The 26,309-nt window shown below is 50.3% G+C and overlaps 2 protein-coding genes across 3 annotated transcripts; one reads left to right on the top strand and one right to left on the bottom strand.

Annotated features, from left to right (window-relative positions):
- Positions 1 to 481: 481 nt before the first annotated feature.
- On the top strand, positions 482 to 17,543 carry CAMKK2 (calcium/calmodulin dependent protein kinase kinase 2). The gene is made up of 18 exons (XM_058851752.1): positions 482 to 592; positions 4,798 to 4,914; positions 5,341 to 5,812; positions 6,640 to 6,687; positions 7,098 to 7,151; positions 7,292 to 7,343; positions 7,433 to 7,566; positions 8,174 to 8,210; positions 9,005 to 9,026; positions 9,318 to 9,406; positions 9,628 to 9,827; positions 9,918 to 9,971; positions 10,427 to 10,500; positions 10,858 to 10,945; positions 11,192 to 11,287; positions 11,826 to 11,954; positions 13,835 to 13,935; positions 14,296 to 17,543. Exons 3-18 carry the CDS (start codon positions 5,513 to 5,515, stop codon positions 14,366 to 14,368), a joined length of 1,551 nt encoding a protein of 516 aa, XP_058707735.1. The 5' UTR covers positions 482 to 592; positions 4,798 to 4,914; positions 5,341 to 5,512; the 3' UTR covers positions 14,369 to 17,543.
- An 835-nt stretch (positions 17,544 to 18,378) lies between these two features.
- Positions 18,379 to 25,770, bottom strand: P2RX4 (purinergic receptor P2X 4). Of its 2 annotated transcripts, XM_058851834.1 has the most exons (12): positions 25,435 to 25,767; positions 24,748 to 24,895; positions 23,255 to 23,326; positions 23,088 to 23,160; positions 22,511 to 22,607; positions 22,273 to 22,353; positions 22,045 to 22,186; positions 21,535 to 21,671; positions 20,079 to 20,172; positions 19,929 to 19,994; positions 19,743 to 19,838; positions 18,379 to 19,057 (listed from the first exon to the last, which is right to left on the bottom strand). In XM_058851834.1, the coding sequence occupies exons 1-12, from the start codon at positions 25,563 to 25,565 to the stop codon at positions 19,025 to 19,027; spliced, it is 1,170 nt and encodes a 389-aa protein (XP_058707817.1). In that variant the 5' UTR covers positions 25,566 to 25,767; the 3' UTR covers positions 18,379 to 19,024. The 2 variants fall into 2 exon arrangements, with proteins under 2 accessions (XP_058707817.1, XP_058707816.1); XM_058851833.1 differs by lacking the exon at positions 18,379 to 19,057 and having other exon boundaries at positions 19,103 to 19,838; positions 25,435 to 25,770.
- Between the last annotated feature and the right edge of the window lie 539 nt (positions 25,771 to 26,309).

Genomic DNA, 26,309 nt, shown 5'->3' with positions numbered 1-26,309 from the left:
AAACAACTGTTTTCCAAACGTCCCCTTTAGGGGATGACTTGGGCAATGGCTCAGAGCGGGGGAGCTGGCGCAGGTAACCCGGTTTGGCCCCAGCCGACCTGAGGCTGGAAGGCCAGTGTTGGCACGGGGTCAGGGGGAGGAAGCGGCGGCGGGGACACCGGGGCTCGTGTCCCTCCGAGGGGGACGCGGGGAGTCCGCAGCGGGGGCGGCGGCGGCGGGACCGGCCGGGGCTCCGCGCTGCATCCCGCGGGGAGGTGATGCGGGGCCGCGCGGCCCCGGGGGAATAAAACACTGGGGAAAAACATTATAAATAAACAAAAGAACAAAACACACCCCGAGAGCGGCTTACAGGGGGCGGGCGGGCAGGATGCGGCTGCCCAGGGGGAAACCTGCCCTTCCCCGGGGCGGAGCGGGGCCTCCCTCTCTCCCTCCCTCCCTCCTTCCATCGCTCCCTCCCTCCTTCCCTCCCTCCTTCCCTCGCTGCCGCCGCCGGAGCGGAACCGAAAGCGAAGGCGGTGCCGGGCAGCCGCGCTCCGGCCCAGCTCGGCGGGGGCTGCGGGGGCTGCGGGGTCCCGGGGTCGCTCCCCGCCAGGTCGGTGCTGCGGGAACGGGCGGGGAGGCCGGGCGGGCCCGGGCGGGGGATGCGCCCGCGGTGGCGGAGACAAAGCCGCGCCCGGAGGGACCGGGCGGGCGGGGGCGGCCGAGGCGGGGATGGAGCGGGGATGGAACGGGGATGGAGCCGGGGCTGGGGCTGCCCTGCGGGCGGCGAACGGCGTCGCCTCCGGACGGGGCTCTGTCGCGGGCGGGCCTGTGCGGACACCCCCGCGGTGAGGGCTCGGTGCTGTCATTTGCCCATCCCGCGCCGTGGCCGCCCGGGCCCCGCGGACATCCCGCTGCCGCCGGCCCCGACACGTGCGGCGGGACCGGCCGCACCACGAGCACGGCGATGGCACCGGCGGGACACACCGCGTGTCCTACAGACCCCACGGGACTCTGTCCGGGGCTTGAGGGCCGGGATCGGGGGTGCCAGGGAAAGATAGGCCATGGGGATGGGGAAAAGTGGGGGTTTTAAGGCCAAGGGGCAAGTGAGAGGGGGGATGGAGCTGGTGGAGCGAATGTGTACAGGGGACTGGTGTCATTAGAAGCCACAGGTTAGGTTGCTGCGAGTGACAGCGTGGTTAGGAGGTGGGATGCAGCCCTGCAGCCACGTGCACGGCACAGAGCATCAGGAGCATGAAGGTAACAGTCAAGACCAAGAGCAAAAGTGAGATGACCACGGGAAGCTGGTGTGATGGAGCTGCGGGCTGACTGCAATGCTGCAGGGGCAGAAACCACCCCTGGGGACAGGAGCAGATTGTCCTCAGGGCCAGGGGGATGGCGCTGGGGAGAGGATGTGTGGCAGCTGTGGGCACCAGAGCTGCCTTCATGGCCTGCACCCACAGAGACAGCCCCTCTCCTGGGAGAAGGAGCCCTGTCCTTCTCCTGGTTATCCATGAGAACTTTCTCTTGTTGGGAAAAACACCCAACAAACCCCAAAAGCCCATACCTGAGTGTGCTGTGAGAGGTGTGTGATGGACCGGTGCTGTTCCAGGGAGGTAATTCAGAGGAGCCTTTGCTTTCAACTCTGCCCTAATGTCTTTTAAGTGGTGTTCACAAAGTGGAGAGCTGCTCTCATTTCCTCTCTTGTGGGCATCATGGGCTGGAGCTGATGTTTCCAGGAAAGCTGGGAGTCACTTGGCAGTACTGGACAAGGTGATGGAGGTGCTCTGAACTTATCCTGGCCCATGCTCAACACCATCGCTGCAGCTTATGCTCTTTTGGGATGCTCATTACACATTGCTTCAGCAGTATTAGGCAGTAGCCTCAAAATTATAAAAAACCTCAGTAAAGATGTTTTTGTGACTCCTATCGAAACCTGCTGCTGGGTGTTGTAACACTACAGTGTTACCAGCCTGGCTTTGCATTTTTTTTCCCCAGTTCTTTCCACCCTGTGTTGGCCAGGCCACGCACTACAGGAAGCTCTTCCATTTGCCCTGGGGATGATGAAAAGCTTTGCTGCTTGGGTGCAGGGACCTGTCCTAGATGGGGCATGGGTGCCTGTTTCCAGTATCTCATAAATTTGGGTGTCCTCTGACTTCTAGAGAAGCTGCTGAGAGATTTTTTTTTTCCCCATTAAAAGTCAGGTGGGGAATGCATATGGTCTTTGTATACTACAGTGACTAATATATTTCTGGCAAGGTCTGTGCTCACCCGTAGGAAGGGAAACTGTGATCGATGCCCCCGTTGCTGCAGATGACACCACTCTTGGCATGGGCACTTCCACTGCTGACCGTGACCGGGGAAAGCAAAATAGCCACTGGACTGTGCCCAGGGAGACCAATAACTGCCCCAGGCTGGCCCTGCTTGGCTTTTAACCAACCTTCAGCAGTAGCAGGGGAGGATCTCTGCGAGTAAAATCAGCCCTGGTTTCGGTGTTTTGAATTCAGTTTTGTTAAAAAAAAGCTGAAGTTATGGTTTGTGAGCTGACCCCCATGGAAGGATGGATGGAGGGGTCACTACCCAGCTGCCACCAAGTCTTATTCCCTTGGGAGGGTCTGATCCTGGCACTGTGTCTGGCCTTGCCACAGTGACACAGATGTGGGGAAGGTGAGAGTGCAGCCCCTGCATCTGGGTAGAGAAACAGCTCCGGGGAGGGAAGGGCAGGCAGACGCATTCGGATGCTCTGATTTAAATCCCCAAGGTGTCACCCTCCGCACTCGCCCAGAATCGGTCAGCGTGGTCCCCTCCGGAGGTGGTCACATCCAGCAGGGCCCAGGCAGGGCCCACGCGCTCTCAGCAGAGCTGGGGCGGCCCGAGGGGGCTGTGAAAATCCCTCACCCTCGCGGGGGCTGATTTCACTCCCATTCGCTTCCGCTCAAGCCACGTGGACGCTGAGCGAGCGGGAGAGCTGCTGCCAGGGTTTCACAGACCTCTTTTCATTTTAATATCCCTCTCCTTGCTGAATTAGATGCGAGACTGATTGCTTCGATAATCCTGCTGCAGCCGCTATGGGTTATATATGGATTGCAGCCAAAAGCTGTGCCGATAAATCATTCCTATACACCAGGCTGTTATATTTCCTGAGGATTTTGTGGGCATGTGCTGCTCCCTTTTACATAAGGATCTGCTGGAGTTCATACCAGAATGTGCTGCTTTTCCCCAGGCAAGGGCCCGGATGGGTTGGTGAAGCCAAAGCCCCCAGGCTGTATTTTCTCTCTTTGGGATTACTGCCCTCTTTTCAGCTATTTTACTTTTTTCTCTGGCTGGGAATACAGCTGTTCCCCACCTCCTCCTCCTCATGTTCTTATTAAGGATAACAGGGCTGTGTTCAACAGTGTGACTCCACTTTTGGGTTTCTCCCAGGGGAGGTGTCATCTCAGAGGGCAATTTCTGAAAACCCCCATCCTCTGACCCTTTGCACACATGCAGAGGGAAAACCCCTCTGATTTCCCACTTGAGCCGATGTTACAATGGGGCTTGGATGACTTTTAGTTTACAGAGCCTGGGGAAGCCTGCTTGAATTAATCAGACTTGATATGTTTATCCTGGTAAAGCCAATTAACTCCCGCCGGCCAGGACATGCTCAGCTCTCAAGTGTGACTGAGACTTCATAACTCAATTTTGCTCAAGCCTGGCAAAGTTTATCAGGAACCCTTGGAAATCGGGATACAGGCGATGCTCTGGGGGGCAGGATGGGATGCCCAGCCGTTCTGTGGCACTGCTGGGGACTGGTGTTGCTACCAGCAATGTTCCTGGGGTGGTTTGATCCCAAGGCTGCCCCGATGAGCTGCCTTTTTTGGTGCGGCCGCAGAGCACGGTGAGGGTAGAGGGCACAGCTCTGTGCCGGCTCCAGCTTCAGGGCAGCTATTTATATGTGCCCACTGGAGGGGTGCCCAAAGCAGGCCAGGCAAATGGCCTCGAGATGCATCCCTGTGAATTCAGGATGAATGGGGGGGACTGCCTGTTTGTTTTAATCCATTTGGGAATGCATTAAAACACACTGCCGTGGGCTGCCAGCAGCACTGCGGGGGGAATTTGACTTGGCTGGTGGTTCCTGGCTCTCTCATCCGGCAAAGCCCTGTCCAGGAGCGGATTCAGCCCCATGAAACTCGGTGTTTCTGGAATAGTTTGTCCTTGTTGCTGTTCATTGGCTTATTTATAGCCTCCCCATCCCTGTGCTTCTCCGTGCCTCGGAGCAGCGAGCGGTGCCGCGTTGGCTTCAGCTCCAGGCCTATCCCACTTGGGCACAAAAGCTCTGGTTTATAGATCAGTGTTGAAAACAGCAATTAGGCCATTGTGAAGCCTCGAGGACGGGGGAGACGATTTGATTTCTGTACTTGACCCATAATTTCTGCTGGGCTGATTCAGAGTGGTTGTGCTGCGGGTGCAGCATGGAAACTTCAATGGAGATGAGTGGAGCTAATTTTAACCGGCCGCCTCGTCGAGGTGTGGGAACCAGGCAGAAAAACGCCTCAAACCCTGTTCCTGCTCCTGGGCTGGTTGTTTCAGGATATTTTTTTTTTTTTCACTTCCTTCTGTGGCAACTTGTTAACCTAGAAATTAAAAACAGCACCAGCGTCGGGGCAGGGAAGAGCTATGGTTTACAGCCAACCAACCACTGACAGCCCCAGGTGCTCTGGGGTGCCTGGCATGTGTGAATTAACATAATTTTCTCCTCTTTTTTAAGTTTCACTTAATTATTTGATTTTTTTTTTTTTTTAAATTTTTGTTGCTAACAGTTTTCTCATTTATCTCAAGGTTTAGGGACCTGAGTTTTGCACAGAAAGCCACAGGGCAAGGAACAGAAATCACTGGCAATGATGGGCTGTGGGATGAAGCAGTGAGCCAGGGGGCTGGTCCTGCACCCCACGCTTGGTAAGTGGGTCCCTGTGCCCCTGAACTGCTTTGTTTGGGGGGGCTTGGCAGAGATGTGCCCACTTTGAACAGTAAAGTAGGGAACTCAGTGGTATTTATGCCAGTGTAATGCGATTCTTTATCCTGACCCTTTCAAACAATCCCTCTGGAGTATTTCTATAGTGGAGATGATGGAGTTGTTATTCCCTGGAGGTGTTTAGATAAAAAGGGTGGAAGGAGCAGTGGCAGCAGCCCTAGGGTTGAGGCTGGCTCTGCCCTGGGGTCTGTCCTGTCTGTGGCAGGGTGATTGTACATCCTGGTGCCATCCTGCACCACTGCCCTTGGCTTCACCATTCCCTATGGAACTAATAAATCGATCTGTAGCACAATGACCAGCAGGAAATCCCACTTTCCGGAGAGCCTGGCTGACCCACCCTGTGTTTGCAGGCACATCTCCCCACCGCAGCATGGCCAGGATGAGGCCATCGGTCCCTCCACGCCGCCACGTGTCCCCAGCAGCTCGCCCACCCCACAGCCCCTCTGCTGCGCCGGAGGCTGCGGCCGCCGAGCCCCCGCGGCGCTGCGGGACCCCCTGGCGCTGAGCCCCGGCCACGCCAGCATGGCCTCGCTCATCGTGGTGACCGAGCACGACGCCACGGGGAGCGCGAGCGAGGAGGAGATGGAGGTGCCCAGCAGCGAGGGCTTTGGGGATGGCCGCAAGCTGCACCTCTCCGGCCGCAAGCTGTCCCTGCAGGAGCGGCCGCAGCCTGCCCGCTCGCCCGGGAACGGCGACGGCGCCAACCAACGCTTCATCTACCCCTCCCTCCCTTATTCCCCGGTGACGTCCCCACACTCCTCCCCACGGCTGCCACGGCGGCCAACGGTGGAGTCCAACCGTGTGTCCATCACGGGATTGCAGGTGAGGGGGATGAACGTTACAGATGAGGGGGATGAATGTTACAGATGAGGGGGATGAATGTTACAGATGAGGGGGATGAAAGTTACAGATGAGGGGGATGAATGTTACAGATGAGGGGCATGAATGTTACAGATGAGGGGGATGAATGCTGCTCCTGCAGTACTCCTGTCCCCATCTGCCTGGATTTTCCCACTGGCATTTCTTCTCACTTGTTTTTTTTGGGATAAACCCCCATGGCATGTCTGCAGGTGTGTGGCAGGGGGACATCCTGGGCCATGGGGAGAGCCCTCTGGGAGGTGAGACCCCAACTCACCATTTTTTGTGCCTTTGGTGATGCCACCAGCTCTCACAACTGTGTTTGATGGAAACCAGGATTGTAGCACAAGTTTCTTTACTCCTTAAAAACAAAAAAAGAGAAGTTAACTGATATCTAAAGAGAAAACAGGCCTGCCTGCCCCCAGCCTGACAGAAAACAGGCAGCAAGTGGCTGCTTTGCCCAGAAGAAATAAAATTACTCGGTGCCAGGTTGCCAACATTAAACCCCTCAGGGCTCTCCTGGTCCGTTGCTCTCGTTCCACATGAGTGGACAGGACAGGATGGCCTGCCCGGGTGTTCACGTTTGCAATTAGCCATCTATAAACACACCAACGTGTGGCTTGGTGGGTGGCTTTTGTGGCTTGTGAATCAAAGCTGCCCAGCCCCACGTGGGTGCTTGGGCAGAGCAGGTCAGGGTGTGAGTTTGCAGAGAAAGTTTTGCTGGAGATTTAAAAGGAGAAGAGCAAATGAGAGCAGTTCTCATGCCAAACTTCCCTGTTCTCTCCCCACAGGACTGTGTGCAGCTCAACCAGTACAAGCTGAAGGATGAGATCGGGAAGGTGAATATTGGGTTTGGGGTAGGAGAAGGGGTTTTGGGTTGGGAGGGTGTCAGGCTTGCTTTCATTTTCCAGTCATGGGAATGTTCCAGAATGGAGCAAGTCCAGCCACTCACCACAGCAGCACTTTGGTGCTCGCTGTTCTATTCTGAAGGGTGCCAGTTGAATTGTATATTTTTAAAATTATTACTAATTTTCCCCCTTCCCCCTCCCTCCCACACAATGGGGCATTTGAAGCTTTTCTTTGCTGTCAGTGTGATGTCAGACCATACACCCCCCTGCTCGTCCCAGCATCGCCCACCAGCTCTGTGATCCCTGTGGGGTGGGTTTGTGGAGGAGCCAGAGCCTGGTTTGGTGATGTGGGTTTTCTGGATTTTCCCTCACTTGTGCCCCATGTCTGTGCCCCTCTCCAGGGCTCCTATGGGGTGGTGAAGCTGGCCTACAACGAGGATGATAACACCTACTATGTGAGTAGCTCACAGCCCTGGAGCCTGCAGCAGGGGAGGTGGGAGGGGGATGGATCCCCTCTGGTGACTCCCTGCCCCATCCCACCAGCCACATTTTTCCTTGACTTGCCCCAAATTCCACATTTCTTCCCCTCTTGCAGGCAATGAAGGTTCTCTCAAAAAAGAAGCTGATGAGACAGGCGGGCTTCCCCCGTAAGTGGCAGAAAGCCTTTTGGGTGGGGGATATTTTGGGGATCCTGGGGGATTGTTCCCGACTGGACACATCTTCACCTTTCCCACAGGCCGCCCTCCGCCCCGCGGGGCCAAAGCTGCTTCCGAGGGCTGCCTGCAGCCCAGAGGGCCCATTGAACAGGTCTACCAGGAGATTGCCATCCTGAAGAAGCTGGACCATCCCAATGTGGTGAAGCTGGTGGAGGTAAGTGCTGGTCTCTTTCCAAAAGTCATCCTTGAGCGTGACAGAGCCTGAATGCTGCAGGGATGGGCTGGGTGAAGGGGAGCGACCCCAGAAGGGGGCAAGGGCAGGTCCTGCCTTTGGGAGAATTGTGTTTTCCTTGGTTTAGAAGGTTTTTCATTCTCACCTCCCAAAATATTTTTTTATTCCCTGCTTAGAAAGGGAAATGCAGAAAAATGTTTCTTCTGTGGAGGAAACAAGTGCTGAGACAGGTTTTGGGGAAGAACTGGTGTTTCTGTGAGTTCAACAGTGCAGCTGCCTTGCCCTCCACCCACTGCCTGTACGAAACAGTCCAAAAATCAAGAATTAAAGATGTGCAGGCTGGAGTTTATTTGGCTCATGAGTCAGATGATGCTTCCTGTGTGTTTTAAATATTTGCTTCCTTGAAGTACAGCTATATCTCTGTCCTCTTTTTTTCCCTTCTCTTGTGGGTAGAAGCTCAGAGATGAGCAGACCGTGCTGGTGGTGCAGATGGTGCAGAACTGAGATGGCTGCTAAATAAAATAACACAATGCTTAATTTGCAAGGTTTTCTAGGCACTGTTTAATTGCCTTTTTGCTTCTTTTGGCAGGTCCTGGATGACCCCAGTGAGGATCACCTGTACATGGGTAACTTCTCACTGCCCTGGGGTGTCAGAGGGATGGGGCAAAAGGTTCTCACTGTGTTTTGGAACAGCTCTGTGTGGGGCTGGGTCTCTCCTTCACTGTGGGTATACCCTGGATGTGCTGGAGGAGCAAATGAAATGCAGTCTGGGTTGTGAACAGAGACAAGAATGCTTTATAGCACTTTTTTGACCTTAATTCGACACCAGGCATGCTTTGCCATGAGAGGCACCAGTGTTGGTGCTCTCAGCTTTGAAGCCAGGCTGATAGAAAGTAGTTTCAGTAGTTTCTTCAGTAGATAGAAATAATTTCTTTGACTTTGGGAAAAAAAAGCATGAGTTGATTTTCCAAGGTACAAATGAGCCACATCCAAACCTGTCTGGCAGACTGCAGTTGTTTGCTTGATGTAAATACAAAACTCTTGGAGAAAACATTTTTTTTTCATCATTTATGTTCAGCCTGTACTAGTGAAGGAGCATGTGATGCCTTCATGGCCAAGCACTGAGGTTTGCCCAGGGTGTGGACTAAGCCTTTTTGGTGGCAAACTGAGAGTTTTTGTGTGCCATGGAGGGCACTTCACAATGCTGAACCTGCAGCACTGAGAAGATAGTTGGCAGCATCCCCTTAACTGAAAATGGGAGCAACCCAAATGCCTTGCATAAGACAGCATCTCCTTTTTAAAAATATCACATTATTTTTAGAATTTTTGTTATTAAAATAATTGCTTTTGTGCTGAGGCTGTGCTCGCAGGAGCCGTACCCTGTAAGCGATCTGTAATCACCTTCTCTTTTGTGTTGCAGTGTTTGAACTGGTGAAGCAGGGGTGAGTACTGAATTCCAGATTTAATCCTAACACTCGAACATGAGATGGGTTTGTGGGTGGCAGAGCTTGGCCACACAAGGTGGGAATGGGGTGCAGAGGTGATGGGGAGGTTCACGGTGGGGCTTGAGGTTTGAGAAGCATCTCCCCAGTCTGGTTACAGCTGAGTACACCCTGTGTACTCTGTGCCTGTGTTTGGGGTTGTGTGCTGTCACCAGCCAGTGACAAAGCCTTCAGGCCCTGTTTCAGCACATCTAGGTGGGGAATGAACTCCATTCTCTGTTGCCTTCACAGCCCTGTGATGGAAATCCCAACCTTGAAACCTCTCAGTGAGGACCAGGCTCGGTTTTACTTCCAGGATCTGATCAAGGGCATTGAATACTGTAAGTGTCTCTGCAAAAATGATGGGATTTCTTATTTTTGGTTATTTTTCTGAACACCTGAAGCTGGCCTTTCTGCTGGTGTACAGTGCTGTTTCTGGTGGCTCATGCTGCACAGGGGCTTTTAAAGCTGGGGCTGGTTGTGGTGTTAGCAGAAGGAGCCACATGGAGACCGTGTGGCTCCTTTGCTGCTGCTGCACCACTCATTGTCCCTCTGGCTGCAGTGCACTATCAGAAGATAATCCATCGGGATATTAAACCTTCCAACCTCCTTGTGGGGGAAGATGGGCACGTCAAGATCGCAGACTTTGGAGTGAGCAATGAGTTCAAGGGAGCTGATGCCCTCTTAACCAACACAGTGGGCACTCCTGCCTTCATGGCCCCAGAGACACTCTCAGAAACCAGGAAAATCTTCTCTGGAAAGGTATTTCGTAGCAATTTGAATGGTCTCGGACTAACCTTGCACACACAGAAATCTTGTTATAGATTTAACTATGGTTTCTTCACTCTGCAGGCTTTGGATGTCTGGGCTATGGGGATTACACTGTACTGCTTCGTGTTTGGGCAGGTAATGAGATGGATTTTTCAGTGCTGTTGGTTTTGGGGGTTGGTTTGTGCCTCCCATGTTCCAGGTAATCAGTGGGACTGGCACCTTGTGTTCCTGTTCGAGCTGAGTGGAGATGAGGATGTGTGGATGGAAATGGGAAACCTTTGCCTGTCCCTGTGGTGGGTGCAGCCAAAAGGGCTGGGCTCCTCTTCTTCCCCAGTTGAAAAAATTCTGTGCCTGGGCAGATTTTTTAGGAAAGGAACTCTTGTGGTAATTGGTAATTTTTGGTTAAATGTTTTTCTTCGTTGTGTTTAAAAGGAGACATTGATATAATTGGAAATCTTCTGGAATTTCTCTGTAACTGGATCTTTGCTTTCCTTCAAAGCCTATGAGATCCTGATGCTCCTCTAGCTGCCCCACTGCTGTCTCTTAACAGAGGTTGCTGCTTTCCTCATTGCTCTTTTTCTTTGTGGTAGTGCCCTTTTATGGATGAAAGGATTTTGAGTTTACACAATAAAATCAAGACCCAAACTTTGGAGTTCCCAGACCAGTAAGTACTCAAAAACAAAAACAACCCATCAATCCTTATTTTACAGCTCATTTGAGTTGTTTCCCAAGCACTGCCAGGGTAGGGCTAGCCCTATTCTTCTGTGGTTTTGCAAAACTCAGGCTTTGAGTTGGTCTCTTCCTGCCCAGTACATGTGGGATCACACTTCACATTGACTCAAAAGGGAATATTTTGTTTTTTCTGGGGGTTTGGAGAGGAGGGGGTGTACAAGAACCTCCCTGTTGGGCCTGGAGCTGATCCTCTCAGTCCAAAAGGCCCACAGTAGCTGGCACTGAGATGAAGAACAGAGGCAGCATCCATCCCTTTTCCTATCTCATCTCTCCCTTCTTCCTTCCACAGGCCAGAAGTTACGGACTTCTTGAAGGACTTAATTACACGGATGTTGGATAAAAATCCTGAATCTAGGATTTCGGTCCCAGAAATCAAGGTACTGACCCAGCATCCTGGTGTTGGCTGTGGCTTCACTTCTGTTGGGTTCTCCTTGCTCGGCTATTTTTGGGAGTCAGTTTGGTCGCGCCAGGCTAGGTCCTCCCCCTGTGCCCAGGGCCCCTGGGCAGGTAAGTCCCAGCTCCTTCCCCTGCTCTGGGACCTGCTCAGCTTTGGGACCTTTGGTGCCTATAGAAGTTGCAGGCAAAAGGAAATCCCCTGAGTACAGTATTTCCTCTGCTACCAGGAAAGTACTGTGCAACAGCCTTTCGCAGGAGATTTCTGGTCCTTCGCCCCTGCGGGAGCCTGGAAGGGGCGAGAAGCTGAGAGAATGGAGACCAAGGTAGGGGGAAAGGATTGCGGGGGAATTGCGGAACCGTTTTGTGCTCCTCCTGCAGCCGACCAAGTCACCAGGTGTGTGGGCAAGGAGAAACAGGGATTCTGCCTTCAGTCAAGGATTAAACCAGGTTCAGAATGAGGGTTCGGTGGGTCTCGCCATCACTGCTGCTCATATGTGTGAACTGGAATAAATCTCTCCTGCCTCCTGGTGTGGTCTCATCCATAAGATGATGAGAGAAGATAGGTCTCCTTCCCTAAAGCCCAGAGATGCCCAGTGCTGTAGGTCACCAAGGTTATGGCTTGGTTGTGTAGCTGTGGATGAGCCACACCACGGTGTTTTCTGCACTGGGCTGTGCAGTTCCTGGTGGCACCAAGGTGAGCTGGCTCACCAGTGACATGGCACATCCCTGCCCTGCTCCCTGGCATTTCAGGAGCACAATAGGGGCCATAGCTTGGACAAGGAGATGCGTTTGCCAGGCTTGTGTTGTTTGAGTTACGAAAAAGAGGAAATCATTCCTGACAGGCTGTGTTATTAATTGAAGTTGCACCCTTGGGTCACCAAGAACGGAGCGGAGCTGCTGCCCACGGAGGATGAGAACTGCACTCTCGTCGAGGTGACGGAGGAGGAAGTGGAGAATTCAGTCAAGCACATCCCCAGCCTGGCCACCGTGGTGAGTACAAAGGAGCTGATGGTCTATGGATGCACAGTGGGGTCCATGCTGCCTGCTGGGGTTGGCCCTGAGCAGCTGGAGTTCTGCTGAAGGACAAAAGCATTGGGCAGGATTAGAACAAAGACCTTCCCTCACTTGGAAACAAGTGCTGCAAGACACTTGGGTGTCTCAGGGTCTCAGCAGCTCAGTGGATGTGGCTGTACCCCACAGTGCATGGGAATATTTTAGAGGTGTTCCAAAGGCAACTGTCAGTGGGTTGCTGGTCTTCACGCTTGAGCTGGCTGCCTAAATATCACTGTATTTGTTCAGGGCAAAAGAGCATCTGGTCCAGAACCTGCCTGTGGACAGGACCAGGTGTTTTGGCCAGGCACAAGGAGTTCCTGCCCTGTTCTGCCTGTCCAGCTGTAGGGGCTGTGGGAGCTTCCCAGGATGGAAGTTTTATCTGGGCCACGACGTGCATCAGCCCCCGCCTGGAGCTATTCTTGGTGACTTCATCTCATCTCTTTTCAAGCTCATATTTTTATTCTCTGCAACCCACTGTGGTGGTGAGAACCGTACTGTAACCCTGTCCTGTGTGAAAAGTGAAATCTTTTGTGGTTTTGAACCTAATGATTTCTTTGGATGCCGTCAGCCCTTATGTTAGGAGAAACAGCGAGTGACCATTCACAGTTCCCTGGTGTGGTGTTAGCTGCCTGTAGGCACCCAGGCTGTGATTTTTTTGAAGAACATGTTTCTCTTTGAAGCTCCTTTTCCACCTCATAGCTGTGCCCACATCTAGCCTCATTTCTGGAGCTTCTCTCCCTTTTGGGTACCCTGCAGAGATCTCACTGACCACAGATATGTGAATAATCAAATGTGCCTTGTGCTGCCCAGGCTGAAAAAGCAGATGTTGCTCTAAAGACATCACAGTTGATGAGGGCTTTACCCCTTTTTCCTGTTCAGAGGGGACTTGATCAGTAGGCTCAGTGCTCCCAGCCCTGTTGAAATCCAGGTGGGTTCTGCACAGCTCAAAGCAAATCAGATTTCACTGCACATCTTTGACTCTTAAATAACACACTACCTCCAGGCAGATGTGGTATTTTCACATTTGCATTTGATCTTCAAGATTACCCTCGGGTGCCTGATCTTTGTGCAGCCAAGTGCAGGCGTTGACACTCCAGTATGAGATTCATTCACGTGGCTTTGACTTTAAACACCCTTGCCTTCAGACACAGAACAGCTCTCTGTGTGTCCTGGTGAGCAGACACACGAGGCACAGAGGGATGAGAAGCAACATCAGATGAAGCCTGGGGCTCTCAGGGATGCTCCTGCCAAGGCAGGGTCCAGTGCTGCTCACCTTGTCTGCTCCCATCAGCAAAGCAAGATGGGGGATGTCAGGGAAGAATCCTGACACATCTCTGTTTCACCAGTCTCTGATTGGTATTTTGGACACAAAGCTGGACAAATGGCCAGCTTTTTAGTTTGGTTTCAGATGAACATTAAGGTAAAATTGTGCCAGTTTCTTCCCCTCTCCCTTTCCAGTGAATTATTTTGCCAGGTAATCATGGAGGACTGGGAATTTGCAGGTATTGGATGCAGTAATCAGTAAAACTTACTTCTGGGGAGGAAAGAAACCTCCCAGACTTATCTTTGCTCTCCTTTCCAGCCTCTTAGCCCTAGTGTGGCTCTCACCTGCAAGGGTTCCAGATGAGGATACAGCCCCTGTATTAAGCAGCTGAAGACTTGCAAAGATCCTTCCTTCTGATTTCTCTTCTTTTAATAGTGGAGTTTGACTTGTTTTCACTAGTTTTTTTAATTGCTTGGGCATGAAAGTTGGATGTTCCTGTTGCCCTTGAATGAAGGGAAAAGCAGCTCTGATGAACTGCATTCTGGTTTTGCAGATCTTGGTTAAAACGATGATCCGGAAGCGATCCTTTGGGAACCCATTTGAGGGGAGCAAGAGGGAGGAGCGGTCACTGTCTTCCTCTGGGAACCTGCTGCCGTAAGTGTCATCACCTCACTTCAGCCCCAAAAGACATTTGTAGCTTTTTCTTATGCTCTGGAGGAGAAATTAAATAGTTGGGCTTTGAAACTTTCATGGGGGCCATGACTGACATTCACACCCTGTTAGTCTGATCTGTAACTGCTTTATGAGATTTTTGTGACATGGAATATCCTGCTGTTCTGATGGGATGAAAACCAACTTTTTATGGCACTTTCCAGCCTGTTAAGTGGGGAGAGATGACACATGCACAGCATCCTGAAGATCCCATGGCAGGGAAGGGGCAGAAACTGGTGTCTCATGGCCTGCTTTGCCTTTTTCTGATTCACTCAGCAGCTGTTTCGTTTCCTTTGAAAACAGGAAACAAGGCAGTGAAGATAACCTGAAATGCAACGACTTGCCCAACGTGGGAGAGGAGGAACTTCTTTCTTGAAGGTGGACTTCACGGTTCTGTTGAGCAGCTCAATCCAGGGCACGTCACCAAGCGTGCACTGGGGACGAGGTGACCAGAGCCCAGAGCAAACACAGCATGACATGGCGCTATCTCAGTACAATGCTGGATGTAGAGCTCACATAGCAGCATGTTATCACGTGTTATCAGACATCTGATTATTTGCCATAAACATGGAACATCTCCGATCACTTGGACTGCTGACTTCTGGTGGGAGAGGTGCTGGCAGACAGCGGAGAGGTGAGCGGTGGTGGTGAGCAGCAACAGGGCTTTGCAAAACAAAACCCACAGCAGCCAAAGGAAAATGGAACTGCTTTTAGCTGTTTGGAACTGCTTTTAGCTGGTTTTAATGCCAAATAATTTGCAGGGAGTGACGCCAGCGTCCCAGGGGCACGATGCCCATCACGTGGCCGTGGGCACGCACAGAAGGGTGAAGCTTTTGCCAAGTGGGATACACAGCAGTAAAACCAACCACACGTGTGCACTTTGAGAGTTCACGACCTACCAGGAATGTTGTTGCATCTATTTCTTGTCGTTCTGGTTTGTTTTTAATTGACACCTTTTTAACTGCATGGGAACAAAGCAAAAACCCACCTTTTCAGCTTTTTAAAGAATGCCTACCTTTGTGAGCCAAGTTGTATGAAACAGCATCTTCAGGACGTTCAGAAAGTGAGGTTAATTACCTCCTCAGGTAATTAACACCTTTTCAGAGGCCTTGGTGTGACCAGGACTTGGTAAGTTAGGTATTCAGTGTATGAAAGGAAAAGGTATCTAAGGGCTTAAGTTCAGTTTGAACTATTTTTGCTGCAGACATATGAGTGAAAGGTGGTGTTTAGAATGTTTTAAATAACAGAAGAAGCACTAACAGTTTGTTTCTAAATATTTTACTTGATCTAGGTAGATATACTATAAAATATAAAATTCAGGGTAAAATCCTTCACTTCCATGTACATTACATGGTTTACTACAATTAAAAATAATAAAACTTATGCTGTTTTTTAAGTATAGACTTAGGGCTTGCTTAGAATTTAAGATCTTAATGATTAGCTAGTAATTTTCAAAGAAACGTTTGTTTTCCAAACTCTTAATCTGGATTCTGGGGCCAATGCTATGTATTTTTTGCAAGTTTGTTACCAGTAATTTGTGAATGCCTGTGGATCAGAGGCTTGTTAGTAAATTAAGTGTATATCTAGTTCATGGATTGTTTCTTACCAAGAGCTCTTTCACCTTCAGTCAGATTACTCTGATTATTTGTGGTGCTTGTACAAAATAATAATCTGTCGTGGTGGGAGAGACTCTGGTGTCCAGACTCACTTTCCCAAGTTCTCTGTGCTCGGATAAAGCTGGAGAATGAGGAGCCAGGGTTTGCCTGGGGAAAGGGGTCACGGTAAGTACAGTTGTTTTGTGGATAGAGCGTGGGACTAGGGGGCAAAAGGTCTCATTTTCTTCCTTTCTCAGTCTGATGTGGTTGTGTGACAGAGAAGGAGGATTTGAATCTCCCAAGCTTGTGAGGGACTGATAAGATGTAATTCTTTGCCCTCAGGAGGAAGGCACTAGGAGACTGCCAAGTGTCTTGATTAATGGTAAGATCTCTGCCTATTAACACTGGCCATGGATGCCCTGCCTTTAGAAAGTGACCGTTCCCTTGTCTTCCTTTATTTTATCTGGGCAGCACAAGCAGCAGTGTGCTGAGGTCCTTGGCTCCGCTGCAGTCAGACCTGGCCTGGTAATTCCTGGTTAGGACTGGTTTTTGTTAAAGCCAGGACAGCATTAGCAAGGGTGCAGATGCCTACCCAAACTGTCCCTTACACCTTTTGATTACTTGAAGCGATGTTCCCCTTAAATTGCAATTCTTTATGGAAGCATTGTGCTGCTGGCCTCTCTCCAAAGCCAGTGAGGACAGTTGGTGGTTTAGGAGCAATACTACGGAGTTTGGAGCCATAAGACACGCACTGTTTTCCTCCCATTTTAGTCCGAGGCTATGCCAAAGCCCTGCAGCTTCAGCTATAGGAAAACCAAACAGGTAACTTGGGGGCCAGCACTACTACAGCTGCCTGCTCCCCCTCCACAGGACTTTTCATTTTGGAAATGCGTGTGAGTGGGCAGCTTGGTTCTCTAACCCTGCAAATGGACTTGATCTGCCAAAAAAAAAATGTAAAAAGCTAGGGGATCCGATTCTTTGTATGTAGTACATAGCAATGTGTGTGGTGTGTTTGCTAGAGGTGTGTTGTAGAGATCTCTGTGCTGCCCATCCCTGGGTGTGATTTGTCAGGTGAGACAGTTTACATTGACCAAACAGGTCTGCCGGGTGTAACGCAGCTTCTCAACAGCTGTACCAGCTCCCTGATGCCCAGCCAGTCTCTGGGCCTCAGATGCTCCACTGATCAGTGTCTGACTGCCTGCATGGGCTTGGTTCTAAAGGATGCTAAACCCAGCGCTTCCCCAAGGTGCTCTCCAGACTGAGTGTCCCTCAGTGCAGGCTCTGGTGGGGCTGCAGCCAAATGCACATTTCGGAAAGAAACGCAATGTGGATTTTTCTGGTTGGTCAGCTCTGTTGAAAGCATAAAGCGTGGCCATGTGAGGGAGATCTCTCTAAATGCATGACCTGTTAGAGAAGCTGTACTGTGTATATAAACCTGCTCAGTTCCCCAGCTGCTGTTCCCTAGTAGTAATGCTGGCTTTCTCCTTATAGTGAAGTGAACATTTTGCTTGTGCCTTGGAACTGGGCGATAGCTTGATTTCCCCAACTCCCTTCCTTCCAAGCAAGCCCGGTGCTGACTGTGGGCTTATTGCTGGGTACTAAGCCTTTTTGGCTCTGAAAGCACACAGGAAAGTGCTAAGGGGAAACCAGGCCTCTTATCTGGGTAGTTTTCCATGGTGGTCCCCTCTTACCTATCAGGCAATTGATCTGTTTCTTTTCTAAGGTCCTGAACTATTCCTGATTTTTATACTGTTTGTTTAATGACCAAGGCTTGTGTTTCACTCCTACCCCTGTATTATGCATTTAACTTTATCAGGTGTATCAAGTTTAAATACTGTGTATTTACCACTTTTAAATTATATTACCTAAGAAGAAAGAATAAACCAACAACTAAGTGTTTTTCCACACAGATGTTCAAGCTTCACTGTACAAGTTGAAATAAATGACATGCAACCAGAGTTAGTTGATCAAGTGGAACCATTATTCTGTTTGAGTGGTCTTTATCAAGGTGTGAGAGTTTGGTTGTTGGAAGAGGAATCTGAAAGCACTCTCCTATGTTAATGAAGTCTGGTGCTCTACCATTACGGGGGATCTTGGGCTAGGATAAGACCACAGCAGCTTGAGCACTGTATAATCCAAACTGAGTGTTCACATGCCCAGATGAGCGCTGACTCTTGGAAGGGCACTCTTTGAGCTGGGACACAACTTAGTGCTCAAAAGCAGCAGGCACATAAAGAGTAAAACAAAATGATAATGCTGTGGTTTACTCATTGTGCTGCTGGAGAAAAGAGCCAGGATGCTGGAGGTATGCAATAGATCCCAGGGCTCTGTAACACAAGAAAAGGTTCAGAGAAAGGGAAGACCTGGACTTTGTGAGTCAGTGTGATCACTAGAGGTGCTCAAAGCCATGTGAATATAAAAGCTAACAAATCCACTTCAGTCAAATTGTGTAAACCCATTAAATGCAGCAGCCCAGACACAGGGCTGGTGTGGTGGTGAAAGGCATGGGAGGTGTGCCAGGGAATAACAGATCTGTTCTTCCAAGCAGTTGGTACCAGCACTTATATAAAGACCCTAAAATCTTGGCCTCTGACTTACAAGTCTTTTCCCTTTGAGAGAGTTTAAGAAAACAGGCATGGACAAGGTGTCAGGAGAACCAAGGCAGAGCAGCTTTAGTTGCAGCAGCACTTCTGCTGAGAGAATCAAGAAGCAATGCCCACAGAGCCCTGGCTTTGATAGCCCTCCACTAACACTTGGCATGTGGAGAGAAATGAACAATCAAAAGCCAGCTTGCAGAACTTCAAGAGGGCAGAGGGAAAGTAGTATTTTATTTAAGTAAATTTTAAAGTAATAGCATAAAAATTAGACAAAACAGAAAAAAAAGTTCTGTAACCAGTAAGTACTTTATCATAGCACAATGGAGCCAGACTCTGCTTTATCTTGGTCTGTGGCCACTGGAGCTTGGAGACCCAATTAAATAATAGGTCTAGGCTCACAGTCCTTCAGGGAAAGAAAAATGGCAACAGCAAGGAGCTGCTATCTCAAGGTTAGGCTCCTCCTGGCAGTGGCCATGTTCACTCTAAGGAAGAATCTGTGCCTATTGTCCTGTGCCCTCTGCTATCAGTGAGCTCAGGAACAGGAGGACTGGCAAAATGATGATGCAAGAGCTGTCCCAGGCTCAGCCAGTGCAGAGGTCTGGCATAAAGCACCATTTTCCCTGTGTGCTTAGTGCAAATAACCTAGAAATACAGCGGACAAGGAGCAGACCCAGTTCTCCCTGGGACTGGCTCCCAGGTAGTAAAGAGTAGTGAAGATGGTCCCTTTCTCAGTTTGGTTCCCCACTTCCTTCCAGCAGAGAGGGGGTGGTCTCATGGCAGGGTCAAGAAATGTTCCCAGCAGCAGTTTAGAGCAGCAGTTGGTTCTGCAGTACCAGGAGCTCAGGAGTTTGTTCCGTATGTCTCACCAACTCCCTGTAAGGATCAGAGATTACAGTTCTCTGCCAGAAACTCTTCTTTCTCCCCCTTTCAATCACATAAAATCCTTTGCACAGGTAAGCTACCTCCTGTTAGTCAGGCTTTACTCTTGCAGTGGCACAAGGTGTTTTGATTGAGAAATCTGCCCTCTGCAGCCACACTTCCCACCGAGTGCAGAGCTGCAGGGCTGAGCTCTATTCTCAGCACCAGTCAAGCAAACAACTAAATCCTACTGACCAAACAGATCATTTGGACCCTGGAGGGAGCTGTAACTGGCTGTCAGCACATTGGTCTCAGCAAATACCAACCCATTGAATGGGTTCTTTCACAACTGCAGGAACCCCAAAAGCCAAGAAGGGATTTGATGGGAACAGAGCTGTTCCCTACAGCTCTTAGAAGGCCAATGACTGCAACCCAGAAAGGAGGTGCAGGAGCATGACAAGTTCTTGAACATGTATTTTCCTCTCCAAGAGTGGTTGCCCAGGAAACATGACAATATTTGTTTCTAGTGCTCTTCCCTGCAACAGCTTTGAAGTAAAAATTAGCTTCTCTGAAAAAGTTTCCTTAGAACTGTGGTTCAAAATCTCCATTTGATGTGGACTTTCTACATCCTGTTTCAGAATCTCTGTGGAGTCAGAGGAGGAAGCAATTTTGCCTTTACCCTGCCTTTGTTGATGCTTACCAGTTCATAATCCTCCACATACTTGTATTTCTTCTCCCGATAGTAGTATTTCTTCTTCATGCAGTACAGAACAACAATGTCACACAGCACTGTTGCCTAGTGGAGATTGAAAGAGTTTAAGACAGTGATCCTCAGCACTGAGGCACTAATCCAGAATCGAGTCCAAGTGCAGACAGTGTCACTTACCACACCAAACAGTGCTAAGCCAGAGCCGATGTTAATCATGGTAGGAATTACATCAAATTTTCCTGCCTAGAAGACAGGTAGAATCCTGAGCATGCTTTTCAGCATCTCTGAAAGCCCTCACTACAAGACCTCCAGGAACTGTCACCCTACCTTTCCAAACACTATGATATCAAAGCGGATGCCATAAGCTTTGACAAGCGTCCTTGATTCAGTGCCATCACTATTCTTGTAGTATTTTGCAAACCTGCAGAAAAGATAGGTCAGAGCTTAGCTGGAAATTCTGAGGTTGCTTATGTGATCATGCAACATCCAGGTGTGTTCCCCATTCCAAGAGGATGATATGAACATCGGTACTTCCAGACACAAGCCCCGAGTGACAGAGATTTCATGCTAGCAAGCTCAAATAGGAGAAAAGCCCAAAGCAGGTGAATTCAAGGCAACAGTAAGCACCATGAGGAAATTTGGAAGGCATAGGAAGGGGAGAAAGCAGCGTTAGCAGGGGAGCAGAAGGACTAACGGGAAGAAATTCAGCTACACGAGAGAGGCGGGCAGGTGGCTGCAGGGGACCAGGCAGCCGCGAGAGGGCAGGGCCGGGAGCACCCGCGCGGCTCGGCCGGGCACACAAAGGCTGCTCCCTGTCCCGCACTGGATGACAGCAGGCAAAAGACAGGGAAAAGGGATGAGAACAAATAAATGAGATCAGACTTACTCCACCACGTGGTTGACTAAGCCAGGAGGAAGCAGAAAAGAGGGTGGAAGAGAAAAGGAAGGATTGGTAAGGGGCTACATCAGAGTCCAAAATTAGCAACAGCAGATTTCAGATTTCAGATTCAGATCCAGCTGTGATATCCTCCAGATGGTCCTGACACCCTGATACCTGCTGGCTTGCCACCTCCCAAACACACATTTGTGTTCTGCACAGCTCCTCGGCAAATTCATCCAAGTTCTACCCAAAGATCCTCTGTGCTAAGTGAGATTTTGTGATTCTAGAAATAACAGCCCTGAGCCATGTTTCCTCACAAGCAGGAACCCTGCAAGGACCTTGGCAAGGTGGCCAGTCTGTATTATTACAGTCTTGAGTCTGGATGCAACCAGCTGCCATCTCTGTGCTGGTGTTTTACTGGAAGTGCTGGACTTCACTGTACTGGCCAGAATGTGTATGTGGTGGTGTATGCCACGATACTCCTGGTGCAGATATGATCTTCAACTGACAGCCACTTTCACAGGTTAGTTTTTTCCCCAAGCAGAGTGAAGGACATGCTTCAGTCTCCCAGCCTCACCTCAGTCCCCTCAAACTCTGCCCTATCAGCACACCCTGAGACAGTCAGTTGTCCCATTGCCACCCCATTGATCAGCCACCTACCAAAAAGCTGATGGAAACATGACTCAGGCACTCTGACACAATCAGTGGAGCTTCACTGACCTCCCCCCGCTGCTGTGCTTTGCACACAGTGAGGATCCCGCCTGCTCTGTCTTACAGCATCAAAAAAGCTCTCCAGGTTTGCTTCTGTTGCTCTCCAAGAACCATGGAAAGCCCCAAACTACCATAACTGCCAGTGGCAGATGGAGCTGCAGGGACACCAGGCTCCCTCCACAGCCACATTACCTGAAGTTGTAGCCAGGTGAGACAGTGTGGGCAGAGTCCTTGTTGTCGAGGCGCCGGAAGGAATATTTTGGCACACAGTGGGAAGCAGCTCTGTCCAGGTTGCAGTCCCAGTTGATCTGCAGTGCCATGACTCCACCCTGCAAAGTGGAGGAGAGGAGGTGATGGGCAGTCCAAGTGTAGCCAACCCAGCACTAGGCTTGCTGCTGACCAGGACCTGATTTACTGCCTCTAATCCCAGGCTCAGTCCAGCATTATTTTCTGCTGCTACAGAACCTTGCACGTAACCCCACCCAAACAAAGCAAGGCAAATTATTTGTTAAGTAGGATTGACTCCAATCCCTCTGGTCAGAGCACTCATCATCCTGAAGCTGATCTGTGTTCTGTGGCTCATGCCATGAGGCAGAGGGGACAACCCCCTACCATTCCTCTAAAATACTGAAACATTTTAAAATGTTAAAATTTAAAATGTCTAAAAACAGCTGAAGCCCAAGAAAAGGGTCTGCCAAATACCTCCACAGCCATTTCCTGGAAGTCTTGCCCTGCAGCTTCAACTATTTTCCCTAAACGGAAGATAGGGCAGAAGGGATCTGTCTGGGCATCATAGATGCAGTTCTTGAGGTAGGTGGAGTTGATAGTGGGGAGGATGTTTCGCCTGCAGGAGAACAAAAAGAGAAGGGTTGTTGCATCCCCTTTACTGCCCACGAGACCAGACAGTGTGAAGACCCTCTCACTATTTACTTGCTGAAGTTGAACTTGCGGTACCAAATGTTGTTCTTCACCAGAAGTGTGAAGTTCTCAGCTTCTCGCAGGAACGCTGGCCTACAAAACAGCAGGGAAACAAACAGGACACTGCAGAGTCCTTGGTGCTCATCTCTTCAGCTATTCCCAACAGCATCTCAGTGGGAGAATCATCAGCTGTGTACCATGAGCCTGCCCTCAGAAGGGGCAGTGTGGAGTAGGAAGACAGAGAACTCACTTGGGTATGTGATAGTCATCCTCCACAGGGCACCACGCAAAGACTTCACAGGTCTTAATGCTGCTGTTGTAGTGAACACACTCCCCAGTCTGGATGCCTGGAATGACATGTGCATGGAGGTACTACTGAGCAAAACCAGGCAGTATTTGACCTGTGACATCCCCTCACTCCATATGGAGAAAGCAATTTTCCAAGAGGTGAAGTGCCACTACCAAAACCCACATTATCTTTCATTGTAAGTGTAATTTCAGAGAAAGAAGCATCAGGTGCTTTTCCTGAGTCAAATCCTCATCCATGTGAAATACTGTGTCAGGGACTGAAGGTCATGAAAAAGCTTCACACTGTTTGCTAACTCTCCAAAGCCCACATCTACCCAGCATCCACCCAACACAGTCTAAATTCATCTGGTCTAAGTTCACCAAAAAGAAAATCTGAGCTTCCCCTTCAGTTCTCTTACATGTGAGAGAAAGAGAACAAGGAGACTGAAGTGAAATGCTGCTTCCTTCACAGCAGGGAAGACACAGCACAGGGGCACCACAACCCAGACTGAAAGGAGCCTTTGCAGCAGGTTTCTTACCACTGCTGTGGGTGCTGACATATCCTGGAACACAGTTGTTCTTCTCTTTGCACTTTGTTTGATCATCTGGGAGCTGGAGAGGAACAATAGTTACATAAAACTCTGAGAACTCTCTCCCCTGCACTCCCACCCACACAAGGCAGGATTAAAGCAGATTCTGCACCTACCTCTGGGCAGCGGCCTTGGCTCTGGTTCAGTGTGAGTATCACATTGGTCATGACAAACACAGTGTTCTCACCCTGAGCATGCAAAACAAGAAGGAAACTCAGAGTGAGAGTCTGCAAAGAGCATCCAAGGCACTGCACCAAACATCTTTGTTGAGATGGCCCACGTGGCCCAGCAGAGGGGACTTGCTCTGGACACTGCTGGTGCAGTGCTAAAGGAGCAGATTCCTACATGTATTGCCTGGTGCTGCTGTGTTTAGCCAGAGGAAGGACTGGCAGCTCTTTCTGTCCTCCCACTCGGCCCAAAGTTCCTCATTCACATTATGAAAACAGAGCTCACACAGCTCCTCAGGGGAGCTGTAAGGCAGGCAGAGAAAGAGAGCTCCAGCTGCAAGTCAGAGCACAACTCCCACTCTTTCTTTTTGCAATATATCAGTTAGGAATTTGCCTGGTCCTGTTTCTCCAGGGAGCACTGTTTTCATTACTTTATTTTCACTACTTTCAGATCTGTACTACTCCAGATCTGTCATCTGCTTCTGCTCCACTGATACACAAATATGACCACTCAGCCAAAATCTGTCCTTTTTTCTGCACCATGTGTCATGCAGAGAGAAGGATACATGACCAGCAGCTTGGCTGTGCCTGCCCAGCCCAAAGGCCACCACATATGGACCACACAGCACAGATTCCCACAGATACAATCAATCAGTAACTACAGTGATGCTTCCTGCTCAGTTCTGCATCAGGTGACTTGCTGGCTGTTCCTCTGGCTTCTGCCAACAACTTAACTTGGGGCTGTTTGCTTTAGAAAGCAGTAAGAAAGATGACGTGGTTATTGTTGCAGCTTCTTCCTGACACCTGCAAAGTTCTTCCTCCTCTGCCAGGACAGGTGCTTGTTGCAAGTCTGTGGGCACCATGGACAGTGGGATCAGTGCACCCTTAGAGAAGGAAAGGCTCCAAGGAGAAATTAAGAGCCCATCTGAGTACCCAAAGGGGGCTTATAAAAAGGAGGGAGGGGGACTTTTTACACAGGCAGATAGTGATAGGGTAAGGGGGAACAGTTTTAAACTAAAAGAGGAGAGACTTAGATTAGGTATTAGGAATTCTTTACTCTGAGGGTGGAGAGGCCCTGGCACAGGTTGCCCAGTGAAGCTGTGGCTGCCCCATTCCTGGAAGCGTTCAAGGCCAGGTTGGGAAAGGCTTGGAGTAACCTGGGATAGGGGCCCTGACCATAGAAGAAGGGTGGAATGAGATTATCTTGGTTGCTTCCAAACCCAAATCATTATACAATTCTACACAAACACACACACAGACACTTTTCTTGGAACAAGCTTCCGCAGGGCAGGTGCTCAGCATGATCTCCAACAAAGCAAAGCTGCTTCATTCTCTCATATCATGGCCATGCTGGAACCAAAGCTGCTCCAGCTCTTAGTGGACTTTAGCAAAGCAGTAGCTGTTTGTTAGAAAACCTCTCTGCATGTGAAAGTGATTGATACCTGAGGAGGGATGACATAGTCAGCTACATCCCAGATCCTGACTCCCAAGTTGGATGTGTTTGTCAATGTCACTCCCTTCACCTTCGTGGTTACAGAACTGACCACAGAGTCTGTTTCCTGGTAGCCTTTTTCCCACAGAAAAACCCACCTGAAAAAGAAGGATTTAAAGAAACAATAGATAAACACCATAAACAAGTTCAGGCTGGAATTTCTCATTTTTCCATGTCACCTGAAAGGGCCATTCCAGACAGTTTCACAGCATTCCCTTACAAAAGGGTTACCACATTGGCAATCTCCTGACTGATTTTTGGGGTGATATTTTTTATTTTCAGACTAGTTTGCAAGCTCTAAATTACTTTAATGCCCAGCACTGCTGGAGGAAAGACAATCACCTCCTGAGACCGTCCCAGTCCTGAGGGGCCCTTGGGCCATTCGCTTGAAAGTTGGACCTGATCCTTGCGGGCTCCTTTCCAACTCAGAATATTCTGTGATTCTGTCCACAGTCCCAGTTAAGCAGGGCCACCGGGCTCTCCTCAGCCCGCTCCACCCTCACAGAATCGGCGCCGCGGCCCCTGAGGGCCCCTGAGGGAGGGGCGGCTCCCGCCCTCAGCCCCGCGGGCTCGCAGCGCGGAGCCGCGCGCTTCCCCTCAGCCGCGGCCCCTCAGCCGCGGCCCCCCGCCCGCTCACCCGATCACATAGGCGAGGATGCCGAGCTGCACCGCGCGGTTGATAAGCCCCACTTTGCGGCTCCGGATCAGCACGATGCGCGGGGTGTCGTACTCGAAGAGGAAGCTGTGGAAAGCCCCGCACAACGCCATGGCGGCGGCTGGGAAGGGAAGGCGGCCGGGACGGAGTCGTCCCGGGCCGGGCCGCGGCTGCCGCAGCCCCACAGCGCCCCGAGCCGCCCGCCCGGCGCTCCCGCAGCCCCGGGGCCGGGAGCAAACCGCCCGGGGCCAGCGGAGGCACCGGCACCGCCAGCCACGGACTTTCCACGGCTGTTTTCACAGAATCACAGAACCCATCAGGTTGGAAAGCGCCTCTGAGATCATCGAGGCCAACCTGTGACCGAACACCACGTTGTCAAATAGACCAGAACACTGAGTGCCACGCCAGTCTTTACATAAACGCTTCCAGGCTCAGGGACTCCAACACCTCCCTGGGCGGCCTCTTGCAATATCTAATCACCCCTTCTGGGAAGAAATTCTTCCGAATTCTTCCGAATGTCCAATCTAAATCTACCCTGGCACAGCTTAAAGTCATCACAAGTACCAAGCAACTGCTTGCAAAAGAGAGCAGAGCATATTGAAGACTGTCACCTTCCCATCCACAATGACCAAATTCTTTCTTTATCCTCTTGCAGAATTAATCTTAGCTATAAAAGCAGGGATCTACCATCTAGTTCATGTACCCTCTACCTCGTCCTGAGATACCCAACACAGTGCTTATAGTAGAACAGGTAATATTTCATAAGAACAGGTAAATCATCAGGAAGAGATGAACTGACAAAGTGGCAGTGAGAATTTCAGGCAGTACAAAACTATTAAGACCCTTTAGTTCAGCTA

Source organism: Poecile atricapillus, chromosome 16 (genome assembly GCF_030490865.1).
Source record: "Poecile atricapillus isolate bPoeAtr1 chromosome 16, bPoeAtr1.hap1, whole genome shotgun sequence".
Classification (NCBI taxonomy): Eukaryota; Metazoa; Chordata; class Aves; order Passeriformes; family Paridae; genus Poecile; species Poecile atricapillus.
Note: the sequence above shows the minus strand (reverse complement) of the source record. Positions and strands in the feature narration are given on the sequence as shown.